A 23,729-nucleotide genomic window follows, 5' to 3' on the forward strand; every position below is an offset into this window, starting at 1 on the left:
TCATCCTCAATTTGTGTTATTGAGAAAACATGGATACACAGTAATCCAATACAGAATTCTTCTTTATATCCTGTAGAATTATATTCATATAGTGCACTTTGTTTTGTTGTTATTGTTTGTTTTTTTGCTTTGTTTTGTTTTGTTTTATACTGAGCCAGAGTCTTGCTTTGTCGCCCAGGCTGGAGTTCAGTGGCGCGATCTCGGCTCACTGCAACCTCTGCCTCCCGAGTTCAAGCAATTTTGCCTCTGCCTCTGGAGTAGCTGGGACTACAGGCACGCACCACCACGCTTGGCTAATTTTTGTATTTTTAGTAGAGACGAGGTTTTGCCATGTCACCCGGGCTGGTCTTGATTTCCCGACCTCAAGTGATCCACCCTCCTCGGCCTCCCAAAGTTCTGGGATTACAGGCATGAGCTACTGCACCTGGCCTTCATATAGTACACTTTGATCACTATTAGTATAAAATTGTATTATTCATATAAAAAGGAAAAAATAAACTACTCATTTCCAAAATGCTTTAAGCCATATTGAACTTTATTTGAGGGAAGAAAACTGAAATGTATTATGTGATTTCCCCCAAATGTATATTTGAATTTCCATAAATCCATTTAATTATTTAGAATTTTAATTTGTAAAACCGTTAAAAATTTAGTATGATATGCAAAAATGTAATTCAGGATTTTAAAATAAATATAACTATGAAATATATAATGTTATATGACTGAAAATAAAATATTATTTTTATTTGCAGTTCTTTTCAAAATTATTTTAATAATATTTTAATAATTAAAAAGCATTTTTAATTAAGCCTAGTAGTAAGTTTATAGTAATAAATGAATTAAGTTACTCTTAAATCTTTAATGTCAGAATATATTAAGAACCATCTGCAGCTGGTTAATATTAACCATAAATAGGCCTGTATACGATCTGATTACAATGAACCAACTCTCCCTGTCATGGCAGGATCCATATCTAATATATCTCTTTATATTACTCCTTCCCTGAGGATCTAGGACTATGCCTTGCATATAGTAGGCATTTAATAAATTTTAGAAAGAATTATTACCAGTTTTATGCTTCGTTAATAAAATGAAGACCTCTGAGATAGGGAAGTAGTTTATATCTTTGCATTAGCTGACTTTCACTCTAGCTGTTTTCTAAATTCTGATTAGTCCTCTCTTTCTCTAAATCAGTGCTTATGAAATTAACCAAGGTAACTAAACATATCCAATATTTGTTCTACAGCAACAAGCTCTTAAAAATGCTGTGATATGCCAAGAAGTAACACCCATACATCCATATCCTTTCCTTTAGCCTCTAGTGTCTCTTCGTTTGACAACTTTGTGATGCTCTCCTTAAAGCAATGGGATAATCTTTTATTATTATTATTATTATTATTATTATTATTATTATTATTATTAATTGGCTGCATCAAGAGAGACTTCCTGAAAATTAAAAGACATATTTCAGGGAATGGAAACTTAGCATCACTCGAAATTAAAATTAAAATTAAAATTTGATGTCTCTGTGTTTAGATTAAGAGATCTCAGGCTCATCAATATCCCAGAAATGGGTTTTGTGGTTTTTAGTCTGAAGTGGTGCAAGAAATCTAAATTATTATAAATCTAAACTTGCTCATTCTTCTACCTATTGAAATTCACAATGTAATCAATAGCCTCGCTAAATCTAAGGGGTGCTGTACCCATAGAGCGATATGTGTATGTAATATATGGACATGCTTATTGGCTTCTCTTTGCATCCTGCCACAAATAACAGGGAGAGTTGGAAACTTCATTAAAAAGACATTTGCCAGGCTGCTGGAGGAAAAGGAAAATCCTCCGTAGGCTACCTAGCTAATTTCCAGCCAATACAGGATTATTCCCAACAGGAAACATGTATTGCTTTACTGGCCTAAGTGATAGGGTTGTTAGCATCTCTTTTGGCTGACTGCTTTGCAATCTAGCTGCTTTCAGTTGCTAGAAAAGTCATCTTAATATTTATGTAGAGCTTCCACCTCACATCAGCCAACTTTGATCTCACGGTGTCTCGTGGGCAAAGCTTATCCACTGCTCATGGAAACCCCATATGCATCAGAGTTATATAAACAAGGTATTTGTAAAAGGGTTAGACTTGTCCACATTTTTGTCAGCCCACTAAAATTTTCACAATTTCAGCTCATTTTGATTATTCTTCTCACCACCACCTTCCCCCTGCACACACACATAGGAGCCTCCATCCTATCTCCTACTTCCTTACATACTCACAGTCATTGACCCAACAGATATTAAACATGCCATATTATGCCGAAGATATAATATAATGTGACTGAATTAATTTATCTTATTGCTTGCTAGAAATTTGACATCCTAACTTCAGCTCTGACTTGATACCAAAAGAATTTTTAAAATTGTGAATGTAGAGTCAGTTAACAGGATTCTAAGTTGTTTCTTGAAAGCTGTTTTGTAAATGAAATGATAAAATCTTGGGAAAGCTTTAGTAAGGGTAGTGTTTGTTATGCAAAATACAGTCACAAAATCAGGACTTGAAAGTTACAGAGATGAAGAAAACTGAAATCTATAAATGTGAGAAAACAACCTATGTTATTGTAGCTGAGTGTCCTGGTTGGCTTTCTCTGTCATTCACTGATTGGAACTCGTTTCAGAAATAACCGTTTTACGCAAATAAAATAGAAAATTACCTATACTCTGGTCTTTGTTTGCATACGGATTCACCTCTCAAATGTTTTACATAAGTAGTCTACCTAGATATTCTAGAACTCAAAATCTAATCAAATAATTTCAGTTCTATGAATGTATCAGTAGAGAAAAAGATTATCTGTGGTGAAACACCATTAATTAAATTTTGGATGATAGTGTAATTATTTCTGGTGAATTCCTGGCTCATTTCTCTTAAATACTACTTTCACATCTGTTATACACCTAATGGAAGGCAGAATTTCCAATCACGCTATACTGAAGGAGCTTTCTTCCCTTCACGGTGTATTTGTAGGAAATAGTCAGACCATATGGTTTGTGACATAACCCCTACTCTTACTTCCAGTGTGGAATTTCATTTCCAGGTACCGTATTTGACACATATCAAAAAGAATGCCCAAAGCCCAGTTATAAGATGAAATATGCTGGCCCCTTGTAGGATAATAATAATTTGCCATAAAGTCTTGTCAGATGTGTGACAGTATCTGCAGGACCTAGGAGCCAGGACCTGAGTTGTTTCTGTTCTAAAAAGTTCAGAGGAATAGTATTTAGATTGACACTGCTGCTGCACCTTTACTAAAAGACTCCAATAAGAATATTGGGAGAAATAAAAAGAATGGAGGATGACTTATCAGTGAAACATTGAATTTAGCTTAAGAGCGTTTACTTTTCTGACTTGTTTTTGTCACACATGGAAAATAACATTTTCTTACAGGTGTAAGGGTATGAGAATTGGCAGGCTTTCCTGGGGGAGGTCACAGTAATCTGTTCTGTTGTTGTGTATGTTAAAATGTTTATACTTTTTGTCTGTTCATTTTGTTTCATTTGTGCCTTCATGGTATGTACTAACATTGTGACATGCTCTCCCAATGAACAGGTCGTCATGGAGATGGAGGTTATTGGCCAGTTGATACTAATTTGATTGATAGAAGCACCCTAAATGGTAAGTATATAAATTAGGTAATATTGAATTAGTTATATTAATGAAGTGGTTAATTCAAGAGTGTCTGAGGCAAATTTTCTATCAACTACAGGTGCCAGGAAGCTTGCTTAAAAAAAAAAAAAAAAAAAAAAAAAAAAAAACCTCTAGCACATTCTACCAGGAGATGATGCCAATAAGAGTTGACAACTGTATAAAAAAGGAGTCAGAAAAGCCCAGCATAGAGCATTTTATAAATGATACAAAGCTATTAAATACCAAGATTTTTAAATGTTACAATATATTTAAAATGTTTGCAGGAATCTGATTTTATTTGAGAGAGGTGATATCCAAGTTTGGTTGAATTGAAACCCACTCAGTTTCATATATTAAAGTTACTTGGATTTTTGCCTGCAGAGAACGTTAATTCTTCAAAATCCTGTAGCATCTTAGGGCTAAATTTTCTTTGTGTTGTCTAGATTAGACATTTATTTCTGCTCATCCTAGTGGAGCATGCCCAAGTATCCGCTGGCTTTAAGGATGACCAGATGAAGGTAATACCTAGAACTCCACAGAAGGACAAGGTTGATGTTGGGGCTGCATTCCAGGATCTTATCGTTAGTTTTGCTGAAACAAACTTTAAAAGGATGGATTAATACTGGCCACATTTTCAGGGGACTAATGTATTTATTAGGCCATTTTACAAGTTTTTAAAAAATTATTGCTGTTATTTGGTTTGGTTTACTAAAAAGACCTTCAGATACTCAAAATGTGAAAATGAACACTTGTATACCCATCAGCAAGGTTAAGATATGAAATATACAGCATGGAATTTAAATCTCTTTTATGTCTGTGTTTTCTCACATGCTTCTTAACACTGTTCCTCACTCTGATATAAGTGCTCTAATTTGATGTTTACTACATATGTATAGGTATCCCTAAACATTATACTGTTTTACAGTTTTACAAATTTATAGAAATGATATTGTATCCTGCTACAACTTGCTTTCATTTTTAACTGAGTTTTGAAGATGTATCCATGTGTTTACAAATAGCTCTCACTCATTTATCTTGGCTGCTATACAGTATTCTATTTTATGAAATAACAAAATTATTTAACCATTTTAGCAGGTTTTCATAAGAAACTTGATTACTGAACTGATAAATTTCCATTTGTTTGATCGCCTGTTAAAAAACCCAGAAAGGAAGTCAAAATTTCAATCTAAAAATAGTTTGCTGCATTTGAAATTAGAATAGTGGTATGAATTAAGTGATTGTTTCTTATCATAGGCTGTTATAATCTAATGTGGCAGTTTTCACAAGAGTGTGTGTGTGTGTATATATATATGTGTGTGTGTATATATATATGGAGTACACCAAATGCTTGCATCAAAGACTTAGCATTATCTCTCCTCTGGCCAATGGTAGATTTAGAAAGGTATTTTCACCTCTTGACTTCTTTTTGAATTGCCCGGCAATACCTTCCTCTGCTATTAATGCCTTTTACCTAACCAGAAACACATAGAATGTCTTATGTTTAAACTTTGAGTCAATATCTGCTGCTATTAAAAATTACCTTAGATTTGGGGTAACTTATAAACAACAGAAATTGTTGTTTTGGAGGCCAGGAAGTCCAAGATCAAGGTGCCAGCAGACTGGGAGTCTGCTGCGGGCTCATTCTCTGCTTCACGGTTGATGCCTTCCAGCTGTGTTCTCCCATGGTGGTTGGAAAGGTTGAACAAGCTCCCTCAGGCTTTTTGTAAAATAAGGGCACTAATCCCGTTTATGAGGCCACCACTCTCATGACCAAATTATCTCCCAAAGGCTCCACCTCTTATTGCCTCCCTAACAGGGATTAGGTTTCAACATAAGAATTTTGGAAGGGCACAAGCATTCAGAACATAGCAAGCTTCCCAGGATACTCTTTCCAGGCTACTCACAACTTCCTATTGTCTCTTAGACTCCTCATTTTCCTTCATTTAAATAACATGACTATCCCTGGTAGGTATTTGACTTTCAGACACTTGTTTTAACTAAAGCCTTGCTCTATCAGTCCCTAACATACCCAACAAGTAATTTACAAAGCACACAGGGTTGGGCGTGGTGGCTTACGCCTGTAATCCCAGTCCTTTGGGAGGCCGAGGCGGGCAGATCATGAGGTCAGGAAATCAAGACCATCCTGGCTAACACAGTGAAACCCCATCTCTACTAAAACTACAAAAAATTAGCTGGGAGTGGTGGCACACACCTGTAGTCCCAGCTACTCAGGAGACTGCGGCAGCAGGAGAATCGCTTGAACCCAGGAGGTGGAGGTTGCAGTGAGCCAAGATCACACCACTACACTCCAGCCTGGGCAACAGAGCAAGGCTCTATCTCAAGAAAAAAAGGGGAGGGAGAAGGCTCACAGAAGGAAGGTGAGAGGAGCGACTTGTTGAGGCAGAAAACAGACCCCAGGCCATGCTCCATAAAATGGGTATAGTTAATGATAATTCCCTCCTCCCAACTTTGCAATTTCATTTGCTCAATCTCATGCTCCAAATTTTGTCTTAAATTTCAACAATATGCCAAAAACATTATATGTATTCAAACAGTCAAGAAATGCTACTAAGCCCTCAGCGAGTGCAGGGCACTTGCAATGAGCCGTGGGAACAAACTGAAGGACAGCCCACTGCAGGACCAATACACCAGCAGGGTTAATTGCCCGAGTAGGCAAAGCAGAAATATACACCCCAGGAGATGAGAGAGGATGAGAAAATCCCCAGGGATATAAAGGAAGGTTAAAAAAAGGAAGTTGCTGAAATTGTTTGGGAGAAACATAATTGTTGTATTTTATACCCTGAGATACAGAGCTTCTAACTTTGGAGTTCATGCAGGAGATTAGCATTGTCCCCTTTAGAATCATCTCACAAAGCCAATTTTAAGATGCTATTTCTACAAGGATTTTCACATTAAAATTCATTCCCAGTCAAGAGAATACTGGTACGGGACAGTACTTTTTGAAGAGACATACTACTAGAAAGTTAAAGAGGGAATTGGTATAAGGAATGAGAAAGAGAAATCATCCTGTAGGTTTCAACCACTACTGGGCAGTGGTTATGAGGCTTAAATCTGGGGCAAATGTAAGCCACAGACCCAAAACTATGTACTCTCTTAAACTGCATGTCCAAAAGGACTCCCGTATTGGGAAGAATTGCCAGATATTGCAATTAAAAATATAAGGAGGCCCAGTAACATTTGAATTATTTCTGCGAGTAATAGATAAAGAAAAATTATATGAGGGATTGCCATCACAACGTGCATATACATCTCAAGGTATACATGAATAAGCAACTAGAAATAATTCTAACCTAATTGGGCCTCCTGTATTTTTAATTGTGAAGTCTGGACGTCATAATTCAGAAGTTTGTTATTGATCAAATTCAGAAGTTTGTTATTGACTATTTGAAGTTGCTATTCAAATTAAAATGAATTTTTGGTCGAAAAGAAATCCGAGCCCACATTTGACGTGAACATATAAGTCAGCAATCACTTTCCTTTTCAAAGGTGTTAGATGCTAGATGAAGAGAAAGAGAAATCCACATCATTGTGTTCCTTTTTGTTTTACCATTTAAGATTCCTCGTGAGAAAAATAACCAACATTAAATTTGATCTGGTAAACATTATCTCACAGGAGTAAGTCATGAAGATAAAATAGACCAATGCCATTCAGTGGCTTTGAAGCAGTTTAGATGGATTATTGACATTACTCCTTCCCAATTTTCTGCATCACTTAATGATGTTTTAGGGATTTCATGCTAAATGAATGAGATGAAAAACGTATCTGAAATATTTATAGACTCCCTACTGGAATAACAAATTATTGCAGGCTGCCGGGCTGATTAAGGGGAATTGATAACTTCAGAGAGCCAGGGATGGTAGAGGCCAAACTTTATCTGCTTCCTATTCCATTTTGCTAGCAAACAAATGATGATAGATATATAATATGACTTTAGCCTTGGCTGTTACAAGCAAATCAGCAAAGACATCTGGAAACCCCAGATTTCTAGTTAAATTTTTGCTAATGTCTTAAGCTTTAAGAAGGGGGTATGTTTTCCAAGTAGATGTGCAAGTGAGGCCCCTGAGTGATAAAACTCCAATTGCACCCCACCCTTATAAAGTGGGCTACATCAAAACATTTAAAGTCTGGGTTTTTAAACTTTGTATACAATAAAATTTCATACATCTCCCCTTAGAGTGACAGAATTATGGAGGTTTCCTAGCTCCCTCTACACTTGCTAGATTCATTCTTCAAAGCATTGTAATAGAATAATGTCTTACTGTCAGGATACTCAAGCCAGTTGCAAATAAATTTAGACCTCGCTAATCATTTACTTTCTTTTACAGCATGCCACTCTTTTAAAAATGCACTCTTGGAATTCAAATAAAGAAAAACAAAGCTATAGTTCATATTTACTCCTGTAGTTGGAAGCCCTTAATTAAATTGTAGAACTGGAAGAGGCTTCCTAAAATATTTTCTGATGGCAGGTAGAATCAAAGCTAATATGTGGTGATGTGGTATTATTTTTCTTTTATGATGCATTCAATTTTAGATTATGGTCCACATTCTTAATGCAGAAAAATCTTCAATATCTGAAAATGTGTTTTGTAGTTTGTATTTGTATAAATGATAGGAACTATGAAAATTACTTCAACATAATCCTGCCTTTCTGATTACAGAAGACAAAATGGCAATTTCCTTTTTTCGATAGCTCTACCTATAATTTGTAAAATCAGTGTAACAAGTTTGATTAGAAGATCTATAAACCTCATAATAGTTTTTTATTGACCTCAACCTTTAAAGACAAAGTTAAACTTGACAAATTTTAAAACTTTGACACAGCAATGTTAATAAAAAAGTCAACATTATTAATTTTTAAATACTCAGAATCATATTAAGTGCTCTATAAAACTTGTCAGAAAAAAAGGAAGCAGTTTGCTCTCTATTTTTGGAAACCTGTTTTTTTCTCAGAGTTCAATAACATTTTAACCAATGTAAATAAAGTATACATGAAACTCTTCCCACATTTCTATAAAATGATCATTATAAGGTTGGTAACTATTAGAAGACACCCAACGCTATACTCAGCAGAAATCTTAATGCAAAAGAAAAGATACGGAAATAAAATTTTACAGCCTTTTTCCAGATGAAAAGAAAAGATAACTAGAGCAATCTGAGGTCCTAGGTTCTAGTTCAGTGATTACAAGAGACTGCTCACCTATCATCCACCCATTATCTTTATCTCAAAGGATTTTTAAAAGTCCTAGTCTAACCCCAGATTCTACACCTGACTTTGTAGAGCTTAGAGCTGTGTGACAAAGCAAGTCATTTAAACTCTGGATCTCAATTTTCATCTGGACATAGAAAGTGTTAAGCTAGAGCAGTGCTTCTGAAGCTCACTAGCATTAACATGTAAGATTGAATTTTTCTTTGTTGTGGGCACATGTCCTGTTCAGGATGTTTAGCAGCATCTCTGGCCTTTTCACACTAGATGCCAGTAATATTTCCTCTCCCCCATGTTGTAAAAATCCAAAATGTCTGTAGACATTGCCAAATTTCCCCTTGGCAGAGAGGGAATCTTCCCAGTTGGAAACCACTGAACTAGATTAGCATACCCTATAGGTTGCTCCAGGATACATGGGTCCTCTTGAGAAGCTCTGAGAAAATCAATTAATCAATAAATAAAGTGTCTCATTGTCAAATAAGCATCAGGGAAGTGGTGTGGCACTTCCCTGCCCTTTTGCCAGGCCTTTGTCTTCTGTTTGAAAAGTAGAGGTTTTAGCCTTGACAGTGCTTCTCTGCTTAGTCTTAAGCTCTTGATTTTGGTGATCTCTTCCTTTCCCATAGATTGAAATTCTATCCATGTGCCAGCTCCCAAATGTATATCACTAATGCAGAGAGTGATCAATATTCTGGCTGTTTCTTTAACGATTATCATGAGATCTTCACCCTGACATATTCAAGATTGAACTTTTGCTCCTCTCTCGTTGAGACTTCCCTTTCACCCTTTCCCTCATCTCAGACATGAGGACTACTACTTAGGCCTGAACCTGATTCTCTCATTCTTTCCTCCGCCATACCCAACTGGTGGTGTGCTCATTTACTTTCAAACTATATTGTGTAACTGGCCACTTTGCCTGATTGTAATTACCACTGTCTCAGTTCAAACTATCATCATCTTTCATTTGGAGAACTTCAGTAACCTCTTAGCTGATCTCCATGCTTCCACCACTGACCCCTCTCCACACAGCAGCCAGAGTGGTCTTCTTAAAACAAATCACGTCTGTTTCTGGCTTGCTGAAACCCGTTAGAGGGTCTGTGATTGCATTTAGGATAACTAAATGTAATCTATAAGACTCAGTATAACTGGGTCCTGTTTCTCTGTCCAGCCTCCTCTTATGTCATTATCCCTTTTGCTGACTGTGTTCCAGGCACATAGCCTGCTCTCAGTTCTATTTAAAGGAATAGGAGCTGGTGCTTAGCAATAACTCATGCTTCAGCCTGTTGCTTTCAAAATGAGTCCTTTCATGAGCCCCCACCACGAGCCATATATTCTCATTGTTATAACTCTCTACATTAACCTGTCTACTTTTCTTTTTAGCACTAGTTATAATTGTAATTTTATATAAGCATCCCTCCTTTTATTGTGCTTCACATGATTGTGCTTCACAGATACTGCAGTTTTTCCAAATTGAAGGTTTGTGCTAACCCTGTATCATGCAAGATGATTCGCAACATTTTTCCAACAGCATGTGCTCACTTCATGTCTCTATGTGACACTTTGGTAATTTTTCTAATATTTCAAAGTTTTAAATTATTATATCTACCCTGGTGATCTGTGATCAGTGATCTTTGACGTTACTATTGTAATTGCTTTGGGGCACCACAAACTGCACCCATATAAGACGGTGATCTTCACTGATACATTGTTGTGTGTTCCAACTGCCCCACCAACCAGCCACTACCCTGTCTCTCTCCCCGTTTTGGGGCTTTTCTATTCTCTGAGCACAACACTGTTAAAATTAGGCCAATTAATAACCCTACAAGGCTTCTAAGTGTCCAGGTGGAAGGAAGAGTCACATGTCTCTCACTTTAAAATTTAAAAGCTGGAAATGATTAGGCTTAGTGATGAAGACATGTCAAAAGTCAAGATAGGCTGAGAGCTAGACCTCTTATGCCAAACCAAGTTGTAAATACCAAGGAAAAGTTCTTGAAGGAAATTCAAATTGCTATTCCAGTGAACACATGAATGATAAGAAAGCAAAACAGCCTTATTGTTTTGGAGAAAGTTTTTGTGGTCTGGATAGAAGATAAAACCAGCGACAACATCCCCTTCAGCCAAAGCTTTATCCAGAGCAAGGCCCTAAGTCTCTTCAATTCTGTGAAGATTTATGGAGGTGAGAAACTGCAGAAGAAGAGTCGGAAGCTGGCAGAAGTTGATTCATGAGGTTTAAGAACAGAAGTTATCTCTATAACATAAAAGTGCGAAGTGCAACAGCAAGGATTGATATAGAAGCTGTAGCAAGTTATCCAGAAGATCTAGCTAAGATAATTGATGAAGGTGGCTGCACTAAACAAGAGATTTTCAATGCAGACAAAATAACCATATATTGGAAGCAGATGCCATTTAGGACTTTCATAGAGAGAGGTCAATATCTGGCTTCAAAGTTTCAAAGGACAGGCTGACTGTCTTGTCAGGGGATAGTGGAGCTGGATTTTAAGTTGAAACCAATGCTTATTTACTGTTCTGAAAATCCTAGGACCCTTAAGAATTATGCTAAATCTACTCTGCCTGTGCTCTATAAATGGTACAACAAAGTCTAGATAACTACACATCTATTTACAGCATGGTTTACTAAACATTTTAAGCCCACTGTTGAGACCTATTGCTTAGAAAAAAAGATTCCTTTCAAAATATTACAGCACGTTGACAATTCTCCACCCAAGAGGTCTGATGGAAATGTGTAAGAGATTAATGCTGTTTTCATGCCTGCTAACACAACATCCATTCTTCAGCCTATGGATCAATGAGTCATGCTGATTTTCAAGTCTTATTATTTAAGAAAGATATTTCATAGATATGTCTTCCAGTTGCCATAAAGTGTGATTTCCTCTTATGGATCTGGGCAAAGTAAATTAAAAATGTTTTGGAAAGGATTAACCACTCTAGATGCCATTAAGAACATTTGTGATTCATGGGAAAGCGTCAAAATATTAACACTAACACAAGTTTGGAAGAAGTAGATTCCAAACCTAACAGATGGTTTTGAGAGGCTCACGACTTCCGTGGAGGAAGTAACTGTGATCGAAATAGCAAGAGAACCAGAGTGATAAGAGGAGCCTTGAAGAAGTGACTGAACTGCTGCAATGTCATGATAAAATTTTAACAGATGAGGAGTTGTTTCCTATGGAGGAGCAAATAAAGTGATTCATTGAGATGAAATCTACTCCTAGTGAAGATGTTGTGAATATTTTGGAAGTGACAATGAAAGATTTGTAATATTATGTAAACTTAGTTGATAAAACAGTGGCCGGGTTTGAGAAAATTGACTCCAATTATAAAATAATTTCTAGTATGGGTAAAATGCTATCAAATACATCCCATGCTATGGAGAAATATGTCATGAAAGGAAGGGTCAATTGATGCAGCAAACTTTATTGTTTTCTTATTTTAAGAGATTGTCACAGGCTGGGCATGGTGGCTTATGCCTGTAATCCCAGCACTTTGGGAAGCCAAGTTGGATAGACATTTGAGATCAGGAGTTCAAGACCAGCCTGTCCAACATGGTGAAACACCATCTATACTGAAAATACAACACAAAGGCACCTGAGGCAAGAGAATCTCTTGAATCCAGGATGCGGAGATTGCAAGAAGCTGAGATTACACCACTGCACTCCAGCCTGGGTGACAGAGCAAAAGTCTGTCTCAAAAAAAAAAAAAAGAAAAAAGAAAAAAGATTGCCACAGCCACCCCACCTTCAGCAATTCCCAGCCTCATCACTCAGCAGCCATCAACATAAAGGCAGGAGCCTCCATCAGCAAAAGTTCTGTGACTCACAGAAGGTTCAGTAGCATTTTTTAGAAATGAAGTATTTTTAAATTAAGTTGTGCCATTTTTTAGATGTAATGCTGTTGCACAGTTAATAGACTATAGCATAGTGTGAACACAACTTTTATATGCACTGGAAAACCAAAAAATTAGTGCAATTTGTTTAAGCATGATATTTGCTTTATTGCAGTGTGTGGAACTAAACCCACAGTATTTCTGCGGTATGCCTATATTTATTTCCCTCATGATTTGTTGAATATCTACCTTTTCTAGTAAACTGCAAGTTCCATGAGGTCCATAATCATGCTTCTTTTGGTTACAACATTGTATCTCCAACATCTAACTGGATCTTCAATACATATTTATGGAATAATTGAATCTGTTTTCTACCATCTCTGCCCCACCCCTCCTGGCAATTAACAGTTCACATCAGCATGTTAAAAATCCAAATATTTTTTTAAAAATAGATATGTTCTAAAAGTTAGTTGTTCAAGGAACTGTACCCCCATAACGCTGATAAATATCTTATTTTAGGGAACAATGGACTAAATTATCTGTGAATTGTCTTCCAGCTGATCGATTACAGCATCTTATTTTAGGGGGAAATACTTTGAAATGATCAAGGCCATATGAACTTTGGTTCAAATTCAAATGCCTATAAAATTATTACGATACATGTAGAGCTCAAAATGTTCTAATAATTATAAAGCCATTATCAGGGTAAACTGCAATTGCAGGAGTGAAGTTCAACCCCCAACTATACACTTTCATTGAACCTCTTTCCTTCCTCAGAAGTGAACTTGTCATTCTTATGTTCACATTGTTTACCTGCCTATTGATATTGTGTAGCTATTGGGGCACAGTCATTACAGCCATTGTGCCAAGGGGACCAGGTCCTTAAAGTAGGAGTCAGGGCTCCTAGAGTCAATATCTAACTTTCGTTTCAATGATAATTAAGTACTCAGAGCTTTGGTCTATCAGTGAGCTTGCTGCAGAGTGTTTATGAGAGCAAAATATAAGAAATACAAAACATTTTTGACAGTCTAGAAAACTTTATAAAAACAAAAGTTAATAAACCATTTTTTAAATATTTGCTGTCTTTATAAAATATATGTATTTACTTTATTAAATTTAGGAGGAAAAGGCTGAAACATTTTACCATAATCAAACATCGTGAAAATAAAAAATAAATGGAATGCCCGTGGGATTGTAAAAAATTTGACTCCTTTCTTACTAATTTTAATGGAACACATCTAGGTCTTGATTACTCAAACACTGGATACCCACACTATTATGCTAACAGCAGAGACAGATATGTTATGATACAAGTTTTTTTATCCTTTAAACCGGGAACATTACATAGGATAAAATACATTGGGTGGACTTGGTGGTTAATGCCTGTAATCACAGCAATTTGGGAGGCCAAGGCAGGAGGACTGGAAGACCCTGTCTCTACAAAAAAAAAAAAAAAAAAGAAGAAGAAAAAAAACCTTAAAAATTGTGCTGGAATAGTGGCATGCACCTGTAGTCCTAGCTACTAGGGAAAATGAGGTAGGAGAATTACTTGAGCCTAAGAGTTCAAGGCTACAGTGAACTATGATTGTGCCACTGCACTCCAACAGTAGTCACAGAGTGAGACCCTGTTTTTAAAAAAGGAAAACAAAATATTCATTGAGCCACATCATAATGTCTAACGAGTGCCAACTTTGTGACAGGGCTTGTGGTCACTGTGGTGCAACCATTATCTCATGAAATCATCACAGTGCCCTCTAGGATATTTACAAGTCTTTGAATGACTTCATGCAGCTTCCCCACTGAAGCCGGAAAGGGGGTAATGTAACTTGCCCCTTCTGGAGCCAGGCTGCCTCCCAGATCTCCTAACTGCACTAATCTAGGTTTGGGAGCTCTAAAATTTGTTTCTAATTGGTAGCAGTCTTTTGATGTATTAAGATGTAGATCCTCATTATTTGTAGAATCTGAAATTGTGAGTTTACCTGCATGTTAAAATTTATTTGTAACCCCCAAATCAATTATCACAGTGCTTTCGTGGCCATTCATGGATGTTTGCAGAGCTGCAAAAATTTTGGGTTGCCCAATGCTCATGTGACCACCTAGGACAGAATAAAGGTACAGTCTGTCTTCTTGTTTCAGCTCTCATACTATAAGAAAGTGCCCCTTTTATGGTATGTTTATGCCAATTTTTCCATTTTTTTTTTCCTTTTTGTTGGTGACTTCACTGTTTAAAATGGCTCCCAAATTTAGTGCTGAAGTGATTTCTAGGTTCCTAAACACAATAAGGGTGTGATGTGACTCACGGAGAAAATATGTTCTCTCTACAAATTTTGAAAAACTTTGTTCAAGCATTACTTATAGTGCTTTTGGATGTTTCAGTATTAATGAATCAACATTATATATTAAATAAGATATATTTAAACAGAAACACAAAAAAAACAAAGTATATATTAATTGGTTGATAAATCAGTGTGATCAGAGGCTCACAGGAAGCTAACCTCGTGTTTCCTCTAGCGGTAATCATTCAGTATTCGCTAATTAGCATGTGTGGCAACTTTATAGAACACTGCAAATAACAAGATAAATAAACTCCTGCAAATAACAAGAATTCACTGCAACTAAAGACACTACTGCATTTGACTTTTATAATTGCCCGCTTGATGTCAGGTAATCTGATTATTCAGCCTTTGTTTTCAGATTGGATGATTAATGAAAGACCTTGAATGCCAAATTTTAAACTGATGGGAACTTTTATGAGGAAGTCATAAAGGCCTGCAATCAAAGATTTGTAATAGGAGTCATCATGAACCCCATTCTCCCAGGCAAATGAGATCAATATAATCTCACTGGTGTTCAGCAGAATTCAGAGTTACTTTTTTGACTTGGAATGTGATGTCTTCCAGGGTGAAAAGAAAGAAATAGGAGTAGAAATTTGAGTAATTTCAGTTTACCATGCTTTTAAAAATGTTGACAAGAGATACTGTTATGTACGATTCAAGCTAAGTTTGTCAGAAACAGTGAATTGTTACATTTAAGTCATGCTTATAAAAATCTTAGATCTCTATCTTCCTTGTAAGTTCTCGCATAAAAGGTTAATTTATTCCAATCTAGTAACTTATTAAGTACAAAAAGGGCATATTGAGATACTACTGTAAAATAACTTTTTAAATAATAAGTAAAACTGAAAAAAAGGGAGTTTTGACCTTTCATTTCTTGCTTCATTCTTTTATGGTAAGTGTAAAAATTACTTCAAGGAAATCCCATTTCTTTCATTTGTAATCATAATTTTTTTAACAGAAAGTGCTATTATTTAAAAACTTTTGATGAGTTTTTTCCTCTAAGATTCAACTTATATCAGAAGTACTTCTGTTTCCAATAATAATGAATCAGCTACAATTTATTTAAGTTTTGATGACTTTTTTTTTTTTTTTACAAAAGCAATGATTCTTAGGCAACTTGTCAAAAGACATTGCAATTTTGAGGCAAGTACTGGGTTATTATATTAACTTGTGAGAATAGGTTAATTTAGCTATCACAATGAGTATTTGCATTAGTACGTTCTTACACTGCTAATAAAAATGTAGCTGAGAGTGGGTAATTTATAAAGGAAAGAGGTTTAAATGACCCACAGTTCAGCATGACTTGGGATGCTTCAGGAAACTTACAATCATGGTAGAAGTGGAAGCAAACACATCCTTCCTCACATCGGGAAGGATAGCAAGGAGAAATGCTGAGCAAAAGGACGAAAAGCACCTTGTAAAACCATCAGATCTTGTTGTGAGAACTCACTATCACGAGACCAGCATTCGGGTAACCAACCCCATGATTAAATTAGCTCCCACTGGGTCCCTTCTGGGACACATGGGGATTATGAGAACTACAAGATGAGATTTAGGTAGTGACACAGCCAAATCATATCAATATTATTCCTAAAAACGTGGTGGCTCACACCTGCAATCCCAGCACTTTGGGAGGCTGAGGCGGGTAGATCACCTGAAGTCAGGCATTTGAGACCAGCCTGGTCAGCATGGCAAAACCCATCTCTACTAAAAATACAAAAATTAGCCAGCCGGGTATGGTAGCACATGCCTTTAATCCCAGTTACTTGAGAGGCTGAGGCAAGAGAATCGCTTGAAACCAGGAGGCAGAGGTTGCCGTGAGCCGAGATTGTGCCACTGCACTCAAGCCTGGGCGATAGAGCAAGACTCTGTCTTAAAAAAAAAAAAAAAAAACTCTACAGACTGGAAGTCCACACCATAAGTATCCCAAATGCTATTGTAGATTATAAATTTAGACAACATTTTGTTTACTGCTTTAGTCATGTAATTTTATTATAAGCACTTCCTCTGTATTAGGTGCTGAGATGGTTGTTTTGTATGTATTTTCTCTAATTCTCTCAGTAACTACACACAATAAGTATTATGTTGTTTATATAGATTGAGGCACTGAGGTTCAGAAGGTATAAATATTTTGCTCAATGGGTTTAGAAAATTAATATAGGTTATTAAAGAAAAATAATCAAATTTAGGTATAGGAAAACATACAAACTCCTTGCTTTTTGATACTTTCTAAATTATTTGTAAATAATATAACCTAATATTTAATTTTAAGAAATGTATAACTTGTAATGACAAACATGACATAGAACAGAGTATTTCTAATTGATCTATCATTGACTGAGGACTTAAGAAAGCTATGTCAAGGGTCATTAGCCATTCTTATTTAGGCAAGGAACTCATCACAGATGTCTTATTATTCTGTTATTTTCCACCTGCTTAATTTCTGCCACATGGTACGATGCAATGCAGGAAAACATTTGTGTTAGGACTTTGTGGCACTCTTGAACATATTGGCTCCTTTTAAGTGGGATTCATATGCTTTTGACAGGTTGAAAATTAAATTGCTTTATAGATGGTATCTTCAAAGGTATGGTGGTACATTGTGAGTGATTGGTATCAAGCAGTTTATCTTTTACAGCATCAAATAAATAGTGTTTCCTCATAAACCATAGCCTCTCTGGTTCTTGTCACTCAGGAATTCTTATGGTACAAAGTATCATCTCTTCTCCTCTCCCTATCTTTCACTCAATAGGAAAGCGTAATCTTATTTTTATTGAGATGTATCTCATGTACCATAAACTCATGCTTTGAAAATGTACACTTCATCAGTGTTCAGTGTATTCATGAGCTTGGGCCACCATCACTGCTGTTTAGTTCCTGAACATTGTCATCATCCCAAAAGTATGACCTGTATCTGTTAGCTATCCCTCCCCATTCACCCCTCTCTCCAGCCACTGGAAAACACCGATCTACTTTCTGTCTTTCTACATTTGCCTATTCTGGATATTTCATATAAATAGAATCATATAATATATGTCCTTTTGTGTCTGGCTTCTTTCACTTAGCACAGTGTTTCCATAGTTAATCCATATTATAGCAGTTATTAGTGCTCATTTCTTTTTATACCTGGGTAATATTCTATCATAGGGATATATATACATCTATATATACACACGCACACATATATAGTACATGTATATATACACACACATATACACACATATATACACATGTGTGTATATATATATACACACACACATACATATACACATGCGCACACACACATATATATACACACCACATTTGTTTATTCATTTGTTAGTCCATAGACATTTAGCTTGTTTCCACTTTTGGCTATTCTGAACAGTGCTACTATGAACATTTGTCTATAAGGTTTTTTGTGAAGATATAGGTTTTCATTTTTCTTGTGTAAATAGTGTAGGTGTTTCCTCTCATATTTTCATTGCTTCCCTCAAACTCCCATCACCACCCTTAAGCTCAGAAAAGCCCAGAACATTAGGAACTTTGTACATCCTAAGAGAGCTTGATAAACACTTCTGCCACATCCTCCTAAACCTGAACTCCATTTTCCTGTCCTTTCCCAGAGCCGCCAATTGGACAGATGCACCCTCCACATGGCAGCATCACTCCTCAGAAGAACAGCAACCTGCTTGTGATCATCGTGGTCACCGTTGGTGTCATCACAGTGCTGGCAGTGGTCATCGTGGCTGTGATTTGCACCCGACGCTCTTCAGCCCAGCAGAGAAAGTAGGTAACAGCTGGTTCCCAAGAGGAAAGAAGTCATCGTCTTTGGGGTTATATTTTTGATGGCCCTCTTCCTGTGTTCTTTCATAATTCACCCCATGTCCTTATTTTCTGACCCTGGCAAAACCTTGCCTTTTTGTCTATTCCAAGCCTATCATTAAGTGAGTGAAGGCTAGACTTGCAGATATGATAACAAACAAAATCCATCTGGGACCCACTTATATTTCTGTTTGCTTTTACTTCTCTGACCACTCTCATTTTCAAGTGAGGGCAGGTGTCCCTTAGGTAACACCTAGTGAATAGATTCCACCATGCCCCTGTTTCTAGCCTTCTCTGAAATCACGTACACAAGATTTGAGAAATACGTTTCTCTGTGTGCACTTATTGACCACTTTTTACAAGGAGCTCTGTAGGCAGTTAATCAATGCTTGGTGGATAGATGACTAAACATAGAATGCCAGACTCTGTACGGTTACAATCCTGTGGATGCTTAGTTTGGAGGCAGTAGTAAAGAAAGAAGAGAGAGTTCTGAGATTCAAAATGGTTCAAATTTATTTTCTGTGGTTAATTGTCAGAAATTAAAAAATGTTGAGGAGTTTAAGAATATTTTCATATTATACAGCTTTAGGTTTTGGCACGTGCAGAGAATGATGCATCAAAGTACAAAGTTTAAAATGGGAAAGTGGTTTTTATTCAGCATATATCCTTGCAGCAACACCCTGTAACTGCCTGTTAGTCTGCACCAGCGAGTGCTGGGAGTCAGCAATAATCTCCCAGCCATTCTCTGCCTCTTTGCCCTTCTAGTCCTTTTAAAATTCAGCCCAATGTGTCTTTTTCAGCTACATGCTCTCACTGAGTTGACTATCTTAGGCTCTTCCATGAGTTTTAAGTTTTGGTTTTAGGTTTTTCCATTGGCCTCAGGCATGACATTACTTCTGAAAGCCTGAGGTATGGGTTCATAGGCGACTGGTTTGACAACTGTATACTTTACACTTTGCTAGAAAAGATTCTCCAGCAAATAATGTTCCCCCTTCTCTGGCTAATAGCTCACACTTTCACTTTCTCTCTCTCTTTCTCCCTCTTTCTCTGACTGTCTTTCTTTAAGTCCTGTAACTCCATTTGTAGATCTCTAGTTTACCTTCCAGCACTCTGAAGTGACGTGTTTAGAAAGAGAACAGGGGAAGATACACATACTGAAAAAGTAACATGGGGTGTAGATGCAGGCTTTGTATTTAATTTATTTCTATGGCAGAACAAATTTTCTATCCAGCTGCATTTATGAGATTTGACTAGTTTGAAGCTAGTGATAGCTGGTGTGCTGGTCCATTGTGTCTAAGCAAGAAACCTGCTAGAGTGAGTTTGGTTGGGCCAGCCTCATGTGTGAGCATTCTGGGAAGTCATAATCACTCACAGAGCTTCCACGGTGCCGGGCAGTTAATAAGGCTCTGGGGGGAAAGTAACTAATTGAGTAAGGCATTGAACAATCTGTTGCCACCACATTTTCAGGAAAGGGGTTGTGCGATCATGGAACAGTGGAACATCAAGGCAGCAGGTCTCTGAAGCAGAGTTAAGAGGGACTCACATAAAAGAAGGTGGGGAGGAGGCACCAAAATCACACCTGGACTACCATATAACTGCTTTCAAGCCATTGAAGCATTCACTAAACTAGCCAAATGTAACTAAACTATCTGGAGTTGGTTTGTTTTTGATCTGTTTTTTTCTTTTCCTTTTTTTTTTTTCCCCCCCCTGTGTCATTTCTGTGAGAAGAATGTTCAAGCATTAGATTGACCTGATGAACTGGATTCCTGGATATATTTTGTTTCTCCACAGAGAAAACACCAGTCTTCTCAATCTGCAAAAGTGGGATTTGGTGCCATGTTGAGAAAATCTCAAATCATCTTAAATCCCACCCTAAGCACTTTGGCAAAAGCTTCAGGGCTTTATTTGGAAAAAGGAGACACTGAGCCCTGGGTATGACTTGTTTTTAAAATTAGGGACTGACTTAAAGAATAAATGGTTCTATTAATGACTGAAAATCCAAAAACAGTTAGTTTTACAGTCAGTATGGTTTTTCTTTACTGCACTCTGAAAGTCTTTTAATAATTACCTGTGTTTCACACTTTGTTTCATATCTTTCTTTGGTAGCAGATCTGTTGGCATTCATTTTTCATCCCTTTGTGTGAATATTTTCATAGAGAGAAATAAAATGTTTCCTTCAAGTTATTTCTGAACTATCGTTTCATTTTGTTGTTTGTTCCATTGAGGACCCCTACTCCTCTGCATCACCACAATTGAGCCCTTCAGAACAAACTGGATAATGCAGGTGAAAGCAAAATCAATTCCAATCTGACACAGAAATGAGATCCCCTCCAAAGTTCTTAGAAAACTGGACTTTAACATAATTAATAAGGTGAAGTAGAAAACGCATTCATGAGCTTCTTCAGTATCTCTTTTTGGGGTTCTAGAGAATATAAATTTTTCTTTGAGTTTTGTTGGGGTACTTGAATTACATCCAAGTGAATTGAAAAAGTTATGTGGACTCTCAGTAATATCTTATTCAGGTAAGTGTTTATACATTTATAAACCTGATCCTTTTAAAAAAAAATAAATATATTTAACAATTAGGCTATCCAGTTGGTTCAGAGTGGTGGGTAAGATTTCCTTTTTATTACATAAAATAGCTAATGAAAGTTAGTACACAAGTTCTAGTTCTGGGTCTACTGCTTCTTTAAATAAACTAATTATGTCACCTAAATGAAGACCCTTCATACTTGGGTGGCAATTTCTTTAAATAAAATCATAATTTGGACTAAATGCTTTCTATCATTCTCTTTAGCTTTTCTTGTTGGTTGGTTGACTTGTCCAGAGCCAGGTAACAATCTTCTACTTTTAAAACAGAGGAAGTTCCCATGCAATACTTCTAATATATCGAATCGCATGGTAGCATTAAACTTTAAATTAATAGGAAATACAAATAATTTTGCATTTCTTTTCAGTTATTTATTAAACTTTTTTACCACTGTACTTTGAAGAGACCCCTTCCATAGTTTCTATTAGTGAGATTATCATATGACATCTAATACAGAAAAATTATATTTTATGAAAACTTAAGGCTGGGCACACCTGTAACCCCAGCCTTTTGGGAGGCCAAGACATGAGGATGGCTTGAGACCAGGAGCTTGAGACCAGCCTGGGCCAAATAGTGAGACCTTATCTCTAAAAAAATTTTAAATTAGCCAGATATAGTGGTGCTCACCTGTAGTCCCAGATACTCAGGAGGCTGAGGTAGAAGGATCATTTAAGTCTGGGATGTGGAGGCTGCAGCAAGCCATGATTGCATCACTGTACTCTGACCTGGGTGACAGAGTGAGACCTGTCTCAAAATAGGAAAAAAAAAAAAATTAAGTTGATTTTTGTCCCTGTTTCTCTGCTTTTTATAAGGCAGTAATATTTTCTTGCCCAACATACGGAACACATGTTATAAGTTAGAATTTATCCACAGATACTAAGGACAAAATATATTAAATAGAGCAAATCCAGGAGATCTAGAATGCATGGTTATTACATTTCTTTTCCTTTCTTTTCTTTTCTTTTTTTGAGATGGAGTCTTGCTCTGTTGCCCAGGCTGGAGTGCAGTGGCGCAATCTCGGCCCACTGCAAGCTCCGCCTCCCAGGTTCACACCATTCTCTTGCCTCAGCCTTCCAAGTAGCTGGGACTACAGGCACCCACCACCACGCCCGGCTAATTTTTGTATTTTTAGTAGAGATGGGGTTTCACCTTGTTAGCCAGGATAGTCTCGATCTCCTGACCTCATGATCCGCCCACCTCAGCCTCCCAAAGTGCTGGGATTACAGGCATGAGCCACTGCACCCCGCCTGGTTATTACATTTCTAAGGCAGTTACCTGGGTAGGTGATCTGCAGTCATGTCTGAATGCTTTAAATTTAAACATGTAAATAAAACACAAGGTGTACTTGTTAGAACCACTGGCTGGCTGAGCCTTCTATTTGACTTGACGTGTAGATAGCAAGTTTTAAAGATTAGTTTGCATTCAAATCTTGACAAAAATAATTATTTTTAGTACTGATGATGAAATGTTTAGGCTCTTAAATGAAATCTATAGTATTCTAAGTACTATAGGTCACTTTCACTGATTTTTCACTTGTTAACATTTTAGTTGGTTTTCAATATTCACCTCGTAGAGATTTGAAGTATCAGCTACCTTATAGGGCTTCAGTATATCTTAATTCCATCTCAGAATTTTTTCTGAGACATATTTGAGTATCTGAAATTTGGCCTGGATTTCTAATACAAGCTTTTAGTTTTGTTTTTAATAGCAGTTAGTGGAATAAAAATAATCAAAATGGACAATTAGGGGCTAGAAGCCTTTGGAAAAGATTTGGAAAGAAAGCAGAGAAATGTTTATACTTATTAATGTATCTTTTTCTGATTAATTTGTAATTACTTATTCACACTCACTTCAAGCCTCCTTCCTTCCTGAAGACTTCCCCCAAACCCCTGGTGGGGCAGAATGTTCCTGCCTCAGTCCCTATCAGATGATGGGCATGTCTTAACCACTGGAATTAGTATAGCACTCTTTATTCATCTGCCTAATAAAGTTGTGAACAACTTTAGTAGACAATTCCTGTGTCCATAGTGGGAACTTAGTAATTTATTATGATGTGCCAAAATAACCTGTATGATAATAGCTGGATTTTAGAACTTGAATGGACACAGTCTTGCATAAAATAGACACTCAATCAATGTTGTTTTTTACTCATTCACTTCCCCGACATACTAATTAAAAGTGAAAAGGAAAAAAACTCCCCTTAGAGTACTAGATTATGTATAAAGTAAGGAGTGGGTAAACCAATACAGAACCAGAGAAGAAGC

The 23,729-nt window shown here is 36.7% G+C and overlaps 1 protein-coding gene across 1 annotated transcript in view; it reads left to right on the forward strand.

Moving 5' to 3' along the window:
• LOC105534661 (netrin receptor DCC) overlaps window positions 1-23,729 on the forward strand; it is a 389,147-nt gene that overhangs the window by 277,671 nt on the left and 87,747 nt on the right. Inside the window, exons 15-16 of the mRNA XM_011973437.1 lie at window positions 3,593-3,658; window positions 18,677-18,839. Coding sequence (XP_011828827.1) covers window positions 3,593-3,658; window positions 18,677-18,839 — 229 coding nt within the window. The remainder of the gene's footprint in view (window positions 1-3,592; window positions 3,659-18,676; window positions 18,840-23,729) is intronic.

The sequence above is a fragment of the Mandrillus leucophaeus genome, unplaced genomic scaffold (genome assembly GCF_000951045.1).
Source record: "Mandrillus leucophaeus isolate KB7577 unplaced genomic scaffold, Mleu.le_1.0 Scaffold1375, whole genome shotgun sequence".
Taxonomy (NCBI): domain Eukaryota; kingdom Metazoa; phylum Chordata; class Mammalia; order Primates; family Cercopithecidae; genus Mandrillus; species Mandrillus leucophaeus.